We start from the raw sequence: 20245 nt of genomic DNA, 5'->3' as shown, positions 1-20245 counted from the left end.
TATTTTATTTTTTATATACACTCTTTCAAAATGAAAAGCAAAATTTAACCCCTAATAGGGTAAATCCTAGTGTTGATAGGACTGCTTGCAGTAAAACACTGTCTTTTCTTAAAAAAGAAAAAAAAAATACAGAGAAAACACTTTCTTTTTTTTTTTCATCTTCTTCTTCTTCGATTCTTCCTCAACCGTTATTTTCACACGCATAATTTCCTAGTAAGTTTCTACTTTTGTTATTTTTGAGCCTGCTCTGCATTTATCATGCCTTTTATATATTTACACATGTTTTCCTTATGTATGTTTCTTGATTAATTTTACTCAAATTTGTTTCAGTGAAAGACGACTTTGGGCATCAGAATTCAATATCTGAGATATATATCGTTAACTTGCTACGCCAAAAGAAGATAAGAAATTTTGGTGGAGGTGGGAACCCTAGTAGATGGGGAGAGGAAAAATTCCCATTCAAAAAATCGAAAATTTGACGAACCGGCAAGTAACTTTCTGTAAGAGAAGAAATGGGTTAGTGAAGAAAACTAGAGAACTGTCTATTCTCTGTGATGCAGAAGTTGGAGTCATTGTGTTTTCCTGCACGGGCAAACTTTATGAGTATTCAAACACCAGGTAATTAATCTCAATTTCTTTTCTCTTTCGCTTTCTTTAACATCTATATCTCTGAATCAATGCTTCATATTCTTTTTATTTATCCCTTTTTCTCTTTCTCGTGGGGAAGAGGGGGAAGGGAAGAACTTGCAGATACACATATATGATTTTTTGGTGAAAGGTTAATCGAATATAAAGATACATGTTCAGTTTAATCTGGTTTCTGTGGTTTCAATTTCATTCATCTGAAACTGAAGTATCTGAAACGAATGAAATCTGGTAATAATATGATATATCTGGGAATCTGTTATCGGAACTTGAACATGGGGTTGCAGAAAAGAAAACCTTTTCTTTGATGATAGTACACTTCAAGCAGTGTTTATAATTTTATATATTTATATATCAATATTAACACATCAAACCTAGTGAGTTCTCGTCATATTTTTAACCGTGAAATCTTCAAGAAAGAAAAATGTTGTTCTAGCTAAATGAGTTACTTTGTGCAGTAATTCATGCATCTGTTTACCTGAATTTCAAACCAACAAGAACGATCTTCTGCATTCTTCATATATCTCATCTCTCCGACAAGATATGAATTCTTGTCTACATTTGTTTTGAGACATTTTTTCAGCATTCAATTAATTTACCAGTAAATTATACATACACTTACCTATATATATTTTTAATGTAACGTAGATCAAGAAATACTAAAAACAGTGGAATCTAAAGTAAATATACATATATCAAACATGAAGTCGAATTGGTAACCGTTTGTTTGTATATGCAGAACTTTCCTCTGAAATATTATCTAGCAGTAATAGATATACTTCACAATCATCAATACAAGTTTATATAGCGTACTTATTCTATATGTTCTTTATTAGTTTCATATTTGATATATCTTATCTTCTATATTTAAAGTTGATACTAAGACATATACATATGTTGTCTGTGTCTTCAAGGAACTCAGTTTTGACAGTTTAGTTAAGGGAAATTGATCTTCATCATTTACTTGATAGGAAATTATATTTTTAAGTTATTTTTTTGCTTTTAACATTTTGTTAACTAGTTCTACCCGTATTTGACACTGTTGATCTGTGAACATCAGAGCTATGTATAGCATAGTGAAGAAATGGAATCAAGATTTTATATATGCAGTATAGTGATCATGGTGAAAAATGCATAATCCTGAGAAATCTTAAAACCTGTACTTTTGTCAGGTCACTTAAACAGTCCACAGTATTAATTGTTGATTGTCTCAATCATTACTTAACCTTCATTTTTCTGTATCTGGGTCAGCCCTATCTTGGTTTTGGTTCTCCTCAAGTTGCAGTAGTAAAATATAAATAATCCAGATTCATGTTTATGTCATTTACAATGTTCCAGTCTTCTTATTAAAAAATTAAATTTCTTCATTTTTAGAAAATAAATAATGTTATAGATTGATCCTTACAGTGCTAATAAGGTTCATGAGTTTATTTAGGAAATCAATTCAAATGTGCCTGGAAACTTGTATGGTTTTTTAGTTGATAGTGTCAGTCCCTTTAACTCATGTTGAGCTTAATATCATTTCGTTTCACTTTAGCTTTATAATGAAGTGCATTATGATTCAAACATATTTAATTGAATGTGAAGTTTAATATTATGGTATTTAATGTATGATGCTCTTTCCCATAAGTTATTAGTCTTTTTAAGTCTTTAAAAATAGATAAATTCATGCTAAATGGAAACCCCTTTTTAACTCATTTTGAGGTTAATATGGATTTTTTTTTTTACTTTGGTTACATTGAATAGTATATTATATATGAGTCTAACATCGAATATAATAATAATAATAATAAATAATAATAATAATAATAATAATAATAATAATAATAATATTTAAAGCATCTCACTCTCTCACCTAATAACCTTTCTATATAATCACAATAGGAGTATATCTCGCAAATTCTTTTCATATGGTGAACTGTTTTTAGATTTCATGTACGTAGCTTATATCGACAATATTAATTAATGAATTATATAATACTTTGAAAAAAAAAGTGTATATTTTCGTTATTTTCCTTCTTTTTTGTCAAATTAAACTTTTTGTTAAATTTTAATATCCATATATATAGTTCAGAAGTTTATAATTCCTAAAACTTATTATCATTCTTAGACAGTGTTAGTGATTACATTTTTTGTTAGGGTGTGTGATTAAATACAAAACTAAATATTTTTAAATAAGTTCTTACTAAATAATCAAAACTAATGGCCAAATGTCTTGATTGTTTGGAACATTGCAATTAGGATCTTGTACTTAACCTTGACGAAACCCTAATAAAATGTGACCCGGGATTCAATAAAAAAATTAAAATTTTGGGGTATTATTACAAACCATTAATGGACTTACTGGCATTATTTACCCTTTTTTTTTTCTGTTTGAGATTACCATTCATTATTAGTCAATGAAAATGTATATTGCCACCTTTTTTTATAGCTCTTCCAAAGTTTTTAATCTTGTTATTTTAAATAGTTGAAAAAAGAATACGTTAACACGATACTTTCTAAGTCCCTTATAAACTATTCCTTACAAAAGAAAAATATATACATATCTAAATGTTGATACCCTGAACCATATTCCATGTCCATTATTCCTATAAGTTGACTTGAAGACTATATGTTTATTCTTTTATTTCTTGTAGTTTAAAAATAAGGATTTTCAACACACATTTTGAGCCTTTAGATGTGATATGAAATAAATCGTTAGGCAAAAATATGATAAAACACTAGGTTCACTATGAAAATTACGAAAAATAAGAAAGTCGTGTCAAGATGACATGAATTCATTGTGAACAAGTTGTGTTACTTGACACGATTTTTGACTCACTAAAGTGAAGTCGTGCTTGCATGACAAGACTTTACACTAGTGCAAAAATATTTTTGTCACGACATCCTTTTGATGACATTTAACAAATCATCATAGTAAAGAAACGTGTGGGGACAAAATTACATTTTCTTTGAACTTTTTAACAATGGTTGGCTAAACAATCGTTGTTAAAAGTGGAAATGATGACGATTATACAGATAATCATCGTTAAAAGTGGGACAAGTGAGAAATCATGACAGTTATATAAAGAATCGTCATTAAAATTTTCTAGGGATGGAGAAGCGACGATGGTTTCATAGAGAACTATTGTCGAATATGTAGTACTTTCATAAAAAAGAGGTGCGCTTCTTTCTCCTATGCGACTATAATTTGAGTGTTTTCTCTTCCCCATACACCTTCATTTCTCTTCCCTCTATAGTTTCATTTTCTCTTCCCTCTATAGTTTCATTTTATCTTCCTCCTACATTTTCATAGTCAGTGCTATCGCCAATGGTGAACCTTTGCGAGCCTTCGCTAGTCGTGAACCTCTGCTAGTTGCAAAGCGCTGTTGGTTTCAAATCACAATGCAACTCTCCATCGCAGCGTGCTATAAAACCCACATTGTGAGGCTCCTCCGCAAAGCTCTCTGCACCACGCCTCAAAATCCCTCATCACGAGTCTTCTCTTCACCTATCATTGGTACTTCATATTTATCGAAGGATTTTTTTACTTGTTTCTAATTTATCTTTATGGTTTCACATGCAAGCAAATGGTGAACCCATGAAAAACTTATGTGCCTTTGTTAACACTCAGATGGAGATGCTTTTATGCTCTACTCTAGTAGGTTTGCCTTTGTTAATCTCGTCATGATATGCAATACATATTCTTTTTTCTATTCTTTGGATGACTTTTAACAACAGTTCAACAACAACCATCTTCATTTGAAACTTATTATGGAGGTTATTTTAACCATCGTCGTTTTTGTCGGACTTTTAACGACGATGACATCTACACAGTTCAAAACCCATGGTTGGAAAGTTGTTTCAACCATCTTGGAAGGCGCATTCTGTAGTAGTGTTAGTGCATTGTAATTTTTTTTAAAATCTTAATTGAAGTCGTGCTTAAGTGGCATGACTTCAATGTACGTGATATAAACAGAAACCGTGAAAGGATAACACAACTTCAATTATGTAGTATTTTAATACACATTATGATATGATCCTAACAAGAAAGATGATGATATTTTTTTACTTTACATTTCTTCTGTAAAAATAATCAATATAATTAGAATAAAGAACACAAAATAAGATTGATATGAAATGCGTCAAAATCTAACAGATTGATAAGTAAAGGAAAATTGGTCCCTCTTAGATAAAAATCAAGGGTAGACGCCATAATCAAAAGATTGATAAGTCAAGACGCCACAATCAAGATTGATACGTCAAGGAGGATTTGTCACAAAAATGTTAGTCTCTGATAAGAATATGACATTCTAATCCAAGAATCAAGAGAATCCTCTCTTAAAGAAACAATTTCATTAATGACTGAAGTGAGTACAAATATTCTGAAAATGCGAATAAATAGACTTTTCTAAGACTCTAGAGATATGCCTAATAGTAAAGGTCCGACAACCAACTTAAGAAAATAAAAACTGAAAAGATTACAAAAGATAAAAAAAATTATTAGAAGATATCAAAGAAATAAAAAAAATAACAAAAAATATCAAAAGATAACAAAGATATCAAAAAATAACAAAAGATATCAAAAAGATAAAAAATATAAACTGAATCGGTTTGTGTAGTCTCGTCCAACAAATTTACATAATTTAATTATGTAAATTATTTTTTAATTGTACGATTTTTATGTCTTCATATCCTTTTAATGTTTCATATCCTTTTAATGTTATAAGCATTTGAAATTTTTCTCTACAAAATTGTTTATTTCAAAATATAGGACTATTCTATCAAATATAATAATTACTCTATCAAATATACATTAAAACAATATATGACAAAAAAACAGTTTATGAACAAATATGTTATAGAGTAATTATGATTGTGTATGGTAAATATAATATATTTTGTTGATAGTCGAATACGAAATTAAATGGCTATAAACATCTACTAAAGAGTTATAGCACTCTATAAACCTTGTTAAATTAGGATAGACTTGTGAAAACTGATATGATTTTCATTGAAAATTTTAGAAACTTCACAGATTTGTAAGGTGAAAGATATGTCATATATAGCAGACTAAAAAAGAATTAACAAAAATGTGCAAATACAGTATCAAATGTTAGGATAAGAGATCTATAGTAAATAAATATGTAATTTAAGACTATTGTCATATCTATATATGATTTTTATGTAAAATGATTGTCATGTCATATCTAGAGTAAAGTTTAGTTACTTTTTGTCATGACATTAAAAAAAAAAAGTGTGTTTTGATTGTCTTGTCAAAACTAAAGGCATATAAAATTATGTACTTATTATTTGATAAGAGACTGAAACAATATTATTTTTCATTAATATAAAAATTAAAAGTAAATAAAACTTTGTAATTAAGAATAAAAAATTGTCAATTTTTTAAATTAAAAATATATTTAAGGTCTTCCGACAAATTCATTATTAGTTGTGATTCAATAAATTGCTTCAAATTATAAACATACACACAAAAAAGGATTATTTCTGCAATGATTGTTACTTTGATAATGAGTATGGTAGAGTAAGATAGTGACATTTATAAAGATTCTAACGTTTTAGTTATTTTTATATCTGCATGAAAAATTATATTAGATTTGGGTACATAGAGCACCTCAAATTATACTATTATAAACAATGAAAGGAAGAAAATTGATATTTTGATATTATAATTTTACATTCAAAATTTGCATATTTTATAGTTTTATAACAAAATAAAATAGAAAAACTATGAAATTTCTAATTTTACAGAAAAAACAACAAATTATAAGTCAGCTAAAACTAGACATCATGAATTCATTACCTAAAACAGGCTTCATTTTAGACATTAAAATACTTCAATATGAAGATGAAAATTCTCAATTGCCAACACTTTTCCGTGAGACTTTTCTTCAATAATGAAAACTTATATCCTTCTTACACCTTTGGTTGATCACATTCAAGATTATCAACATTTACATATTTTTCTTACCAAATTTATATCACCTAAACTAAGAATGCATGCAATAAACTTGTTCATTTTTCATTTTTTATTTTTCATGCAATTAATAGTTATATTTATTAACAACATTTTATTCAATATAAGAAAACAACAAATTTGCTTCCAAATATTAATGATAATCAAATTGCGACATTAGTAGAGTCCACTTAACTAACTTTAATGTGATGGAAAAAATTAATTTTACGAAAATTTTAAAAAATAAAATTATATTTAAATGATTTAGGTGTTGATACAGTTGGTTTATCATTTTTTAATAAATAAAAATATTTATATAAGTGTTAAACTAGTATTGATAACTAAAATAATAAATAAGATTAGCATTGATCTAGTTTATACTAATCATATTTAATTTTAGTATTTATATTTATTTGAATTAATATCAATTAAGTTGACACTAATTTTATTTTTTATTATTTATTTAAGTTAGTGTAAATTTTTTTATCAACTAAAAATTGTATACTTATACTAGAACCTTAAGGTGCTCTGATTCATTTACATAGTATATACCTAAGTTATTTCTCATTTACATCATATATTCAATATTTTTTTTTATCAAAAACCCGACATCATGATGTTTGTTTGCCATATATCCAAAAATCTCATATGATTGACAAATAAGGAATAATAAATAAACAAACCTACTACAACCCCTTAAAAAATCTGATTATTTGTTGAATGTTTTCCTTTCTTTTTACAAACCTTGGTACCCCTACCTTGTATATATGTTTTGCATCTTTGATGGCATGTTGGTAAGGTCTGATGTGTTTTCCTTGCCAATACTATATGAAATCTGTTTTCTCATATGGAGTTTTTAGTTTGAGATTATGTTGTCTTCGTTTTGTTATGTTTATGTAATTCTTTCCACGTAGTTCTCAATTTTGATCTTGTAGTTCCTGAGTACCTATGTAAAAATCAGACCAGAAATTCAACTATTTACCTATGTTATATATGTTCGATCAAAGCGACATCACTAATGCAGAACAAAAATATCACAACAGGATATTGCATCGGTTCCTGAAGAAACGACGTGATAAAATGGTGGCAATTTCGTAAATATTGAAAATCATATTACATCGGTTGTTAGGTCCAATCGATATAATAGTTCCTAAAAAAACATATCAATGTTTTATTTCTTTTATAGAAAAATGTGAAACTATATCGGTTGTTTAGTAGAATCGATGTAGTGTACCTTTTAATGCATTCACACTGTCTTCCCTTTTGTTTCCAGAGCTTTTCGTGCTCTTTCATGTCCTCGTGTTCTCCTCTCCGTTCTCACGGTTCTCTCCATTTCCTTTCTATTCTCTTTTCCAGAACCTTCATTGTTGCATTTTCCTCTCTTCATAAGAACATTCGCTAAGTCCTGCGTTTTGGCTTTCCATTCTCACCCTAGCTCTCACTCGTCGTAGTTGTTGCATTCTACAAGAATGAAGTCGTTACTATCATTGAGAAACTTTGTTGCTTTCCTCTCTTCCTGCTAGTTTCAATGGCGTAGCCTTTCAACGCTAAGAAAAGCCTATATACCGCACCGCAACGACGGTGCGAAGGAGGTATTGTCGTCGTTATGCAAAAGAGGTATCATCGCTACCATGCAAAGGAGGTGTCGTTGCTGTAGTGCGAAGGAGGCACAACCCTTCACCATTTTCCTCTCTCCATTCGAAATTTTGCACAATTGTGGGTTTTGGGTCTCCATTATCTCCCTATAAGAGTTTCTCTCTCACCATCGGTATCGTCGTTGTAGCATGCAAGAAACACCATCTTATGCCGCTGTTAAGAAGTCTCCATCCGCCGGCATTGGTTTTAGATTTATCCTCCCTCATCACACTTGTTTCACCGTTGCAGGTTCTTCACACTAAGTTGTAGTGTTAGAATCGCACAGTGAAATATTTGTCTTTGGACAAAATCCAAGAGAGAGGTGAATTATTTTCTTAATACAAATTGTGCTTCAAATTTTCCCTTAAAAGTTTTTCATTCAATTAATTTTTTTACTCTTATTTTAATAACTTCAGTAAAATAAAGAGAGTAAAAAATAGAAAATTCATACACAATTATTATATACTGGTTCAAATCAAAAAAACTACGTGTAGTTGTTAATCTCTCTAAAGAGGGATTAACTCAAACACTAAAATAAATCAAACTTATAATCATAGAAGAAAGAGTTTAAGGTTTAGAGAATACCTCTTTTAAAGACACAAGAAATGAAAGACACCTTTCTTGGATCACTCAAGGAATGACTACCTCCTTTGATTCACACAAAGGATAGCAACACTCAATCACTCAAGAACCCACTTGGTGAAAGTTATCACTATACCCACTAAGAGGTTTTTCAAAGACCCTTTTGACAAACATGAGTTTCTCTAGCAGTCACAACTCTAAACCTCTGAATGAAACGTTTATTTTCGAAATAGGTTTCACCAGACATATATAGACTTTCTCATTTGAAAATTAGGTCAAAAACTTGAAGAGTCAAGTCACAATTGTCGTGTTAATGATCAATTATTTCAAGTGATAATCAGTTATCATATAAGCTTTTCTAAAAAGATTTTCTCGTTATTATAATCGATTACCAGTAGTGAATAATTGATTATCACATAGTCTTTTATAAAAATCTCGATTTCATTTGGATAATTGATTATTATTAGTGTTAATCGATTATCTCAAAGCTTTTATGAAAAGTAAATCTTTCCTGAGTGATTTTTGTGCATACAACTTTGTGACTCTCTAAGCTAAGTCTTACACACAATTTATTCACTAATATATGACTTATTACAAAATCTTAATCACATACATAAATAAAATTCAAGTCTTCCAATATCTTTTGTCATCACTTTAAGTTCTTGGACTTGCTTTTATCATCATCAAAATTTACTTTTGAAGATTGATCTTCATCATCTTTTTTTTTGGCAACACTTATTAGCCGCTACTTCACGTTGAACCTTAGTCGTCGCCACTATTTACTGTTAAAGCCTAATCGCCACCGCTAACTCATGTTGAACCCTAGCTTGTTTCGAAACACCTTGATTTTTTTAATAAAATATATGTGTGTTTGACTTATTATATCGGTTGGTCAATCAATGTTATATGTGTTCTACTTATTACATCACCTTTGATAACATTGGTTTCTAAACCGATGTAATATGTCTTAATAACCGATATCATATGTCATTTTTGTATTAGTGCACTAATATTATATATCTTTAATATTTATTTAAGTATCATATAAGTTGACATGAATTTATATTCTATGAATATGTGTGTCTTCATAACAACGAATACGAATAATATGTTATTTTTAATCTAGATATTTAAATTTAAAGATGACATTTCTCCTTACTTACAATACTCTCTCCCTCTTTATATAAATATGTTCACATTCATATATTTCATCCACAATTGACTTCTTTACCTTCACTCATTTTCTTTATGCACACTCATCTCATTTCACTCACGTTCATGTCATCTTCATCCACAATGATCTCCTTCATCTATAAACATCTCTTTAATCCACATCCATCCATATATATATATATATATATATATATATATATATATATATATATATATATATATATATATATATATATATATATATATATATATATATATATATACTAAAATGATGTCAATGAGTGAAACTTCCTTAAGCCAAGAAAAAAGAATTCATTGTAAATCTCAAAATCTACAAAGAGTTGTTCTCCTGCTCTTGTGCTCCTCCCCACAAATTTTGATTTTGGCTAAAGATGCCTAACTTCTCCTTTCAATAACTTTTGCTAGGGGTTCATTTGAATATTTATGAAATTTTGTATTGGTATAAATATTTTCAAAAATTCAAAATTGATTGCAAACCTTAGATCTAACTGTTAACTTGAACGAACAAAACTTTTTTTAGTATGGTTGTTTTCTTCTCATGGAGACAATGTGAAAACTTATTTTTCGAGTTTCTTCCATAATAACATCAAAAAGATATCCTTTAAGTTATAATTTAATCTTCAAGCCTAATTGTTCCCTTTGTTTATTATACATTTTCTCCTTTGTTTCTTACACCCGTCTTCTTAATCAACTAGATCACTATTGTAAGTGATTTATTTTTAGATTAGTTATGTTTTTCCTAAATTGTTACAACAAATTGTGTTTAATCCATGTACTATATGAATGTGAAGGTATGATATCATTTCTAATAAAATGTACGTGCATATTATATTTTAGTTCCCTATAAAACTTCATTTATCACATGAGAGACACTCCACATGTCATTTGCTGGGAAGGATATTTTACATTCACAGCCCTTATTATACTCAAAACAAAAAAAGAAAAAAAAAAGTACAATAACAAGTAGAAAACTAGGTGAACCAACCTAAGAGATATACACACATCCAAAACCAACAAAAAACAACATTGAGCATAGGTTCTTCAAACACTCCGTGTTTTCTAAGTTCTAAAAACTTGGCAAGGATTATGATAGGTAGACCATGTGATTTTTAAGGGTGATCCACTTTTCCATATTGTAGAAAATGATATGAGATTCTTTATATTTTTCTTGATGTGGGACTTTATGTATTTTTCTTATGGCACCATTCAAAATGCCTTTGAAGGTGTCATGAGAAGTTTCCAAAGCTAGAATTGTAAGAAAAGTAGCTTCTACAACACCATAAAAGAGATATGGACTATGCATCCGAGAATGATTAGTACATAGATAAAGTATTTTTAACTCCCTGGACTGGTGAAAACATTGCAAGATTTTGTATTGGGATTGCTACTTTCCATCCTACCCTACTCTTCATCCAAGTTTTATACACATGAACTCAATTAAACGCCAACAAAATATATGCCACAAATATGTCACTCTTACCTATTATACAACGACATATTCCAATTTTTAACAACCTTCATACAATTAAAATCCCGACCAAAGAGCATTACTATCATATAAATATACCCATCTAATTTGACTTTTATAATTCAGATGTATTCCAAGTAAAATTGAGACCATTGCTCCTTTATTAATTTGTAGGAACTACACGCCTATGTTGGTTGTATGGCTCCATTTCAAGTAATGACCAATATAAAATCCGAAATAAATGACAAAATGGACATACATCAAGGCTTGTTGTATGTGTATATGATTATTTAGTTTCCCTTCCAATTGCATGTGTTCCAACTAGACTAAGCCACTACAATGCTTTCAGACCTGTGTATCCCTATACCCACATGACTAATTAAAGACCTACAACTTTTTATGTGTATAATCGGGCATAAACACTAGTCCGAGGAAGAGAAACATGCATTAGGAACTTTATTAGTAATCCAAGTCCATGCCTTAACTTGAGCTAGATTAAAGATCTATTCAACATCTTTCACCTTACTTCTAAAGATGATGTTATTCCTATGTATCCAAATAGTCCATTCTATTGCAACCCACATACATTTCTATATTGTATTACCCTTTCTACCTAACCTTGTGAAACTAAATTGATGAAATGTACTATAACAATGCCAGCTCATTTATCACACATTTTCCAAATGTCCCTTGCAACTCCACAACTAAAAAATAAGTTTTGTACACTTTCTTCACCACTCTCGCACGTAACACATGCATTCCTTATCACATTCACCCCTCTTTTGATTAGATTATCACATATTGCGACTTTGTTTATCATTATTTTCATTGCAAAGTGTAATGTAGTTAGTAAGGCTTTAATTTTCCACAGTTGACCATATAAGTCTGCATCTTCATCCATATTTTTGTTTCTAATAATGTTTTATGTCGATTTCATTGTGTACTCATTAGTGTCATTGTCCTTCTAAACCCATTCATCTTCGTTGTTCTTATCTAAAGTACATTCGCCCAACTCGTAGCAATTTATTTACCTGAGATTTCTCTCATTCAAACCATTGCCTTCGCCATTGTAGTTTCCATTCCTAAGAGCCACCATTCCACAAACTAATATCCCCTAAGGTAGCCTCTTTATTAAGAGAATTGGCATACATTCTTGAAAACTTTTCTAGCAATACCCCTACCTAGGTAATTATCTTTCCAGAAAAAAAAAATATTTCCTCTTCCCTTTCTCCAAGAGATATTATCAAACCAGATTTCTTTTTTACCCTTTCCATATACTTTTCTCAAATCTCTCCACCACCAGGATTCGCATTTATTTTTAATATTTTTATTTAGGTTTCTCCAAGACTCATTTGATTCTAAAATATCTTTCCAGATACCATATTTTTGTTTTTCCAATCTTCATGTCTATTTTTCTAATAAGGCTATATTGAACATTTATATATCAATAACTCCTAAGCCACCCTATTCTTTAGGTTTGCATATGTTATCCCATTTTATTCATGCAATATTCCTACAGCTATGTCCCCAACACCATATGAATTCTCGTTGCACTCTTTTTATTTCATTCCTTATGTTTGTTGGCATCTTAAACACGAATAGATGCAATAATGATGGTGTTGTAATTTCTTATTTGATAAGAGTTACTCTACCGGCAAAGGATGATTTTTTTCCTCTCCACTTGCCTAATTTGTTTCTTATCTTTTGCATCATACCCTTTCAAAATTGGTTGTTCCTATGATTCCCCCTACAAGCAAACCTAAGTATGTAAATGGAATGATCTTTTTACTATAGTTCAACATTATCGAGAATCTTTTTATTGTGGGATGGTCTACACATATTACCCTCAACATAGTTTTACAGAAGTTGACCTTTAGCCCCGATACAAGTTTGAAAAATCAAAGAATGATCATAATAGTCAAAATATTTTGAGTTTCTACCTGATAGATAATCATTATATCATCAACAAGCTGTAGCATGTTGACATCTATTTCATTATTTCCTACCTTTATCCTTGCAAAAAGTTTTTACCTGTTGCTTGTCTAACCAACCCCACTAAACCTTCTGCCACAATAAAAAATAAGAATAAAGCTAATGGATGACCTTGTCTTAGTCCTTTAGCCGGTTTAAATTCCTTTGTTGGGCTACCATTAACTAAAACCAAAATTGTTAGATTCTAAAGATGTCTTTATCCATTGAATCAATTTTGGACAAAAAAACCTAATCTTTCCATCATGTAATAAAGAAATCCCCAGTTTTCCTTTCTTTTTAGTCTCATCCACTGCTTCATTAGCAACTACCACAATGTCCAATAATTTTATACCCTTAGTAAATGTGAGTTGTTTTTTTATCAATAACCTTATGTAGCACTTTCTTCAATCTGTTGGATAGAATTTTAGATATTATATTGTATATTGTACCTACTAACGATATAGGCCTATATTTACTTAATTCTTGAGGATTTTTCTACTTTAGGTATAAGGGTAATGAAAGATGCATTGCTTCCCCTTAGCCATTTCCTCCATGTATGAAAATCTTTTAGTGCTTTAACCACATCATCTTTAATGTAATGATTCTCCAGGAAAATTTTGTAAAACTAAAATTGAAACCGTTCAGGTCCACGTCATATGCTACTTTCGCAATCCAACACTACCACCTAAATTTCCTCTTCGGAAAAGTTTCTTGTGAGCACCATATTATCATGTTCAGTAATGGTTGGAAATGCCACATTATTATCTTGCCAACATTTTCTGATAATCGTTTTTGAAAACACTCTTTGACCCCTTTCTTAACTATTTCTGGATCCTCACACCACTCATTATGAACTTTGAGTCCCTTAATCATATTCTGCATAGACCTCCATCTAGTTATCGTATGGAAAATTGTGTTTATATTCCCTGAACCTAGCCAGTTATATCTAGATTTTTGTTTCAAGATTGCTTCCTGTCTAAGGTTTATTGTTTGTAATTCTACAAACGAATATTTTCTCTTTATCTTACTTTGTTCATCAAGGTCTCCCTTCTCATCCTTTTTATCTAAATCACTTATATCAGATATGATTACTTTTCAATTAATGTTTAAGTCCCAAAAACCTCTTTATTTGAAACTTTCAGATCTTGTTTCAAATTTTTTAACTTCTCTTTGAGAATAAACAGACTGCTTCCATTTATGTCATACCTGTCCCAGCATCTCTTAATCATTTGTTTAAAATTTTTGTTTATCTATCATACATATAAGGATCTAAAAGGTTTCGATTCCCAATCTATTTGTTTATTCTTAACAACTATTGCGCAATAATTCTATACTATTCTATGTAGTATATATTGTTTACATTCAAGCCAAATATTCAACCATTTGTTATCCCCCATAATTTATAGCATTAAGAGGTTAATGTTTATGAAATATTAGTTATTGGAGTTTCGGGCTTCGCCTTTTGTGTGTATCACAAAAGCATTATGTTATTGAATTAGAAAAGATTTGTTTAATATTCTCCTTAAAAATACATTTATTTGACACTTTTTTAATAATATAATAATATATATTATAATTTTAAATTAAAAAATAATATAAATATAATTAAAATATTATTATTTTAAAATGTTAAATGAGTTTGTGGTTTTAAAGTATCACCACTCTGTCGAATTCTCAAAGATCTCGCATCTCGTAAAACAATCAAGAGCTTTATAATTAATATTATGGCAAAAGTCCCTATTTTCTAATAGAATTTTGTTTAGTTTTTTGGAGGGCACACCAGATTTTCTTCATAAATTGGTCAGTTTGATTTTGTATAACCAACATAAAAAGTTCGACAAATTCACCTTCTTCTCCTGTTTATAGCTATGTGTTTGACTTCTTCTTTATGACTTCTCAGTTAAGCTACATCTCGGTTGTAATAGAATTGGATTCCTTCCATTTATCACTATATGCCATAAACTGAGCTCCTATTCACTTTTGCAACCGATAAATAATAGTTTTTACTTGCAAAAAAAGGATATGGAGGTATAGATCTACCACTCACTCGCATGCGTTTGTTATGCATTGGTTATAGAACTTTTGGAAGCTTGGTATAGAATCTTGGTTGTAGTAATTGTTAGGTTTATAGAGGGGGTTTTACTTGGAGATACAATACCAATAAGATCTGAGTTCAATCACATAAGACATTAACACCACTCTCAATCCAACATCTTAAGATTGGGTTTATGAGTTTTCATCTTTATACGGTATTCCACTTTCTCATTTTTACCCAATATAAAACTTAAACTTACACTTAGATTTCCAACAATAATATGGTGTTATTCATTTTTGACAGCATTGGTAAGGTGCTAACATCATATTACACGTTTTCATGCTGCTGGTGTTGTTGGTATGGAGCTATTGTGGGATTTTGCCAGAGTCCTATATTTTAGAGATTTTGATGGTGTAAAAGTCCTTTGATGCACGTAAAATTATTTGGTTAATATATATTGGTTTGTACATTTATGACAGCATGAAATCAATCATTGATCGCTTTAACAGCCACAACGAGAACCTTGGTTGGCTAATGGATCCTACTTCATCTGTCAAGGTAACACACATCCTGCATTATTATATATCTCCAAGCCCTACAAAGTATATTAATTTCATTTTTTCCTCTTGGTTTCCCCTTTTAGTCTTCCTGCAAAATTCAAAACCATTTTACCCTTCTTTCCAAACTCTATTGCCAACATTTCCATTTAACTCACTCACTGTGCTATAAACATACCCAAACAGTGTTATTATGCATTATTATTTCTTTTTTTACAAAATAAACTTTTGATATATTATTACTGCTTTTTGCTAGTTTTGGCAGAGAGAAGCAGCAAGCTTAAGGGAACAACTACAACATTTGCAAGAAAGCAACAGGTAAAATATTAAAACCAATGCTTCAATAATTGTCATTAATTAATATGGAAACTAGAAAGTAATATTCTTACTTTTTTATGAGTAATTAACTACTAACAGATAATTATAATAAACTAGCAAAATTATACAACGCTGTGTTTTCTTTTTGTAAGCCAGTGACGTGAAAATATATTAGACAAGGTATAAAATAAAGAGTTACTATAATCCTTATTCAATACACAAACCCCTTCATATATATAGTCTAAATTAATAAATAAAAACATATAATCCCCACTTTTATACCTATAATGCCACTACAAGCCTTTCAATAATTTCTACTAGGTACATGGACCACCCATTAATTGAAAAAAAAAAACAACTTTCACTTTATTTGAGGACATCACACTCAATTTGAAAAGCTGGAGTAAATATATATCAACAATATTAGGTACTCATTCTTGAAAATAACGTCTAGTTTTTCAATTTCAGATTTCATTAAATAACTTGTATATATATATACAAGCATTTTCATAGAAATACCACACAATTACAAAATTTCTTGAGACTCAAACCAACTTTAAAACACTTTTGTACTAACCCGCGAGATCTTTAATCAGCCAACATAAGCACAATATCACAATTAATATTCAAGTAAAAAACAATATTACCAATAAAATGATGAGTCAACACCAACTAATATAATTTAACTTTTTTGTATTATAACTCTTGAATATTCTACGGGAGAGAGATCCATTTTATTCTTATTAAAGATCATCATTTATAGTTTATATATTGATTTTGAACATGATAATAAACTAATATGATCTAGAATGGTACAAAACCAATAGGAATAATCTATAATGTTTAACAACTATTAATTAATTTTATATCTTGATGTTCTTAAACTGTGAAGCCATTTATGTATGAATGTCAAATATATATTGGAACACCCATATAGAAAAGACGATTTCAAAATATATAATTGGGTGTAAATTTTATCTTACAAGTTGGTTTTGTGGGGTTGATTTAAGTTTAAAGTTCACTTCTTAATATGGTATCAGAACCTGGTTAAAGTCTATCCTAGCGAGATTTGTTATTTGTTCAGTCTATTGTGTCACCCGCTATCGGGAAGTTTGTTATTTGTTAGACATACTATTTCACCCGCTATCAGACCACCCATTAATGTTTAGTTTCATGCTCGAGATATATATATCTATTGTTTGTTAGGCATGTTGTTCCACCTACTATCGGACCACCCATTAATGTTTAGTTTCATGTTTGAGATGTATATACCTCGACATGAAGGAGATGTTGAAAGTATCACATTAGCTAGAGATAAGACATTACTATGGAAGAATGACATCTCACTTAAGCTACTACTTTAAAGTTATTAATCATGTGACACCTAAGCAAATGCTAAAAGGAAAACAAAAATACAAACATGCGGGGACCCAATCAAATCCGTGCAAAAATCAACAAGCATCTTCCGAGGAACAAATCAACCTAATCTAAAATCTAGGAGGTTAAACCTATTTCAAAAAAATCTAAACTAATGAGGCCAAATAATCAAGTAAAATCCTATTTACTTACAATCCCAACATTGGCTAAGGTATCTACACATCTATATTGTCTTCTCTAAATGTTTGAAACTTTAATATAATCAATTCATATGTTCTTTTATGTAATTTTCAAGGTATTTCAAGAAGAAAAAAAATATCTATTTGATATCAGCTTTCAAACAATGGATCTCTTATGAATGTACTGAATCATATCACGGGATTTCTACCCTTCAATGCATGCAACACAAAAACACGCAGACATAAAAATCACAAGCAAGGATTCCAATTTTGTAATCTCATGATTGATTAGCTTACCTTTGTGATGATCATCCTTTGTATATCACTCTAATTCAACATAATTCAAATATATATTGAAAGTTCATATTTTAGTTAAATACACTTCATCTTATTGTTCTGTGAAATAGAATCCCTTTGATTATATATGAGTTTGCACACTTGTAATGCTACAACAACTATCTTTGAATGATAGCAACTTACTTCTCACACACAATGTTGCCGTTTGGCCTCTCGAATTGCCAAACAATTCATACTTCATTTTCTATAAATATGCAGGCAACTGATGGGTGAAGAACTTTCTGATTTGAATATGAATCAGCTAAAGGAACTGGAAAATAAACTCCAAACTGGTTTGAGTAATATTCAAATAAAAAAGGTATTATGGTTCAAAGTCCATTCATTTTCTTTTAGTAAAACCAAACTCCTTTTCTTTTTCCATAACACTGTGGTTGTCAAAGGAAAATCCAAGTTACATGATATATACAATTGTCATATGCATACATGACTCATACACAATCATTTATTTCACCTGCAGGATCAAATGCTTAAAGATGAGATCAAAGAATTGCAAAAAAAGGTTCCGAGCATTAAGTTTCGTTCTTTTAATAGGTGTTTCTACAAATTTGAAATTTTCAGACCGATCTCCATTGACACCATTATGTTTTGCAGGGAATGGTCATTCATCAACAAAATGAAGAACTTCATAAGAAGATAAACCTTATCCATGAAAATAATGTAGAACTACGAAAGGTAAAATCATCAACCAAGCATTTTCTATCTGTCATTCATACTCTAAAGTGTTAATATACAATGCCACGGATTGGTGCTTCACAATTTTTAACTCTCATGTAGAGTTAGAATATGCATCACATTTTCTTTTCATGTTATTTTCATACAAAAAATATTAACAAAATTAATGAAAATATATCTCAGTAGGTTTAATTTTTTGAAGCTTCAAGTTTATTATAGGGAAACTTAAATGATGGTTTGGATCCTACCTAGGTTATTGAAGCAAGGGATATGGAAAAAGAAAAGGCCACATGCTATCAGCAATGGATATGATACACTTGAACCTATCAGTTAGCAGCAAAGCCAGCTTCAGCCTCAACACAGTGAATTACAAGAGGAAGCAATGATTATGGGGTATTCCCTCAAACTGATGATGTAAAAAATTTAACTGATGTAGTAAGTTTTAGAGTAATAATTAGTTGCTTTTTCTAAAAAATGTAAGAAATGTTTTAGAAAATAAGCTATAATTCTCTAAATATAAACTGTACTAAACATGTTGTAAGTTTAAAAGTTTTATCTTTATGTGCAGTGCACGTAAAGCCTGTGACTTATTAGATATCGATCGGACACATATCGAGATGAATATTTTCGATCTTCTTATTTCTAAATGTGAATTGTCTATCATGAATCATGAAATTACAAACAATAAAATCTATAATGTATAATATATGTGGAAAAGTAAATCTATATTGTATGTCGTGAATCATGAAACGAAATTCAGGAAATTGCTTCCTACATCTTCTATAATTTTTTCTCACAAAACTCAGTTGTAATTAAAATGAAGAAAATGATATTTCAAAATTTGTAAATTTTTGAAATGCGATTAAAATTTTGTGGAAGTATTATGAAAAAACTAAATCCAAGAATGAAGTTGCGGTGGAACAAGTGGAAGAGTAATGATGTTTTCAAATTGTCTTATTGATAATATGTTTTTAGTTCATTTTAATTGATTGAATAATAAGTGAAAAAGTTTAATAATTTATTATTGTGAAATACAACTTAATAATTAAAGTTGAAGTACTTGTTTGGGTAACTCAACTAAACAAAAACAAGAGTTGTTGTTATGCTATAATAGTTGTGTTAAATTAAAATAAGTGATTTAAAATATGATTCAGTGAAAACTGGTGCCACTGTGTTGTGCGTGATCAGGGATCAAAATGGGTTTTGTGTATAGTGCCTAGAGGTGTGTGAGGGTGTGATCTGGCGGTGGCAATGGATTTGGCGATGGGGAACATGGCCTAGCATAGTAGAAGAAGGAGT

At 29.9% G+C, this 20245-nt stretch overlaps 1 protein-coding gene across 2 annotated transcripts; it reads left to right on the top strand.

The window, feature by feature from the left end:
• Nucleotides 1–306: 306 nt before the first annotated feature.
• On the top strand, nucleotides 307–19593 carry LOC114179469 (MADS-box transcription factor 23-like). Of its 2 annotated transcripts, none has more exons than XM_028065819.1 (7): nucleotides 307–618; nucleotides 15966–16044; nucleotides 16309–16361; nucleotides 18473–18572; nucleotides 18732–18773; nucleotides 18866–18946; nucleotides 19199–19593. In XM_028065819.1, exons 1-7 carry the CDS (start codon nucleotides 437–439, stop codon nucleotides 19256–19258), a joined length of 597 nt encoding a protein of 198 aa, XP_027921620.1. In that variant the 5' UTR covers nucleotides 307–436; the 3' UTR covers nucleotides 19259–19593. The 2 variants fall into 2 exon arrangements, with proteins under 2 accessions (XP_027921620.1, XP_027921619.1); XM_028065818.1 differs by having other exon boundaries at nucleotides 309–618; nucleotides 16300–16361; nucleotides 19199–19421.
• Nucleotides 19594–20245: the final 652 nt, after the last annotated feature.

This window comes from Vigna unguiculata, chromosome 3, assembly GCF_004118075.2.
Source record: "Vigna unguiculata cultivar IT97K-499-35 chromosome 3, ASM411807v1, whole genome shotgun sequence".
Taxonomy (NCBI): domain Eukaryota; kingdom Viridiplantae; phylum Streptophyta; class Magnoliopsida; order Fabales; family Fabaceae; genus Vigna; species Vigna unguiculata.
Note: the sequence above shows the minus strand (reverse complement) of the source record. Positions and strands in the feature narration are given on the sequence as shown.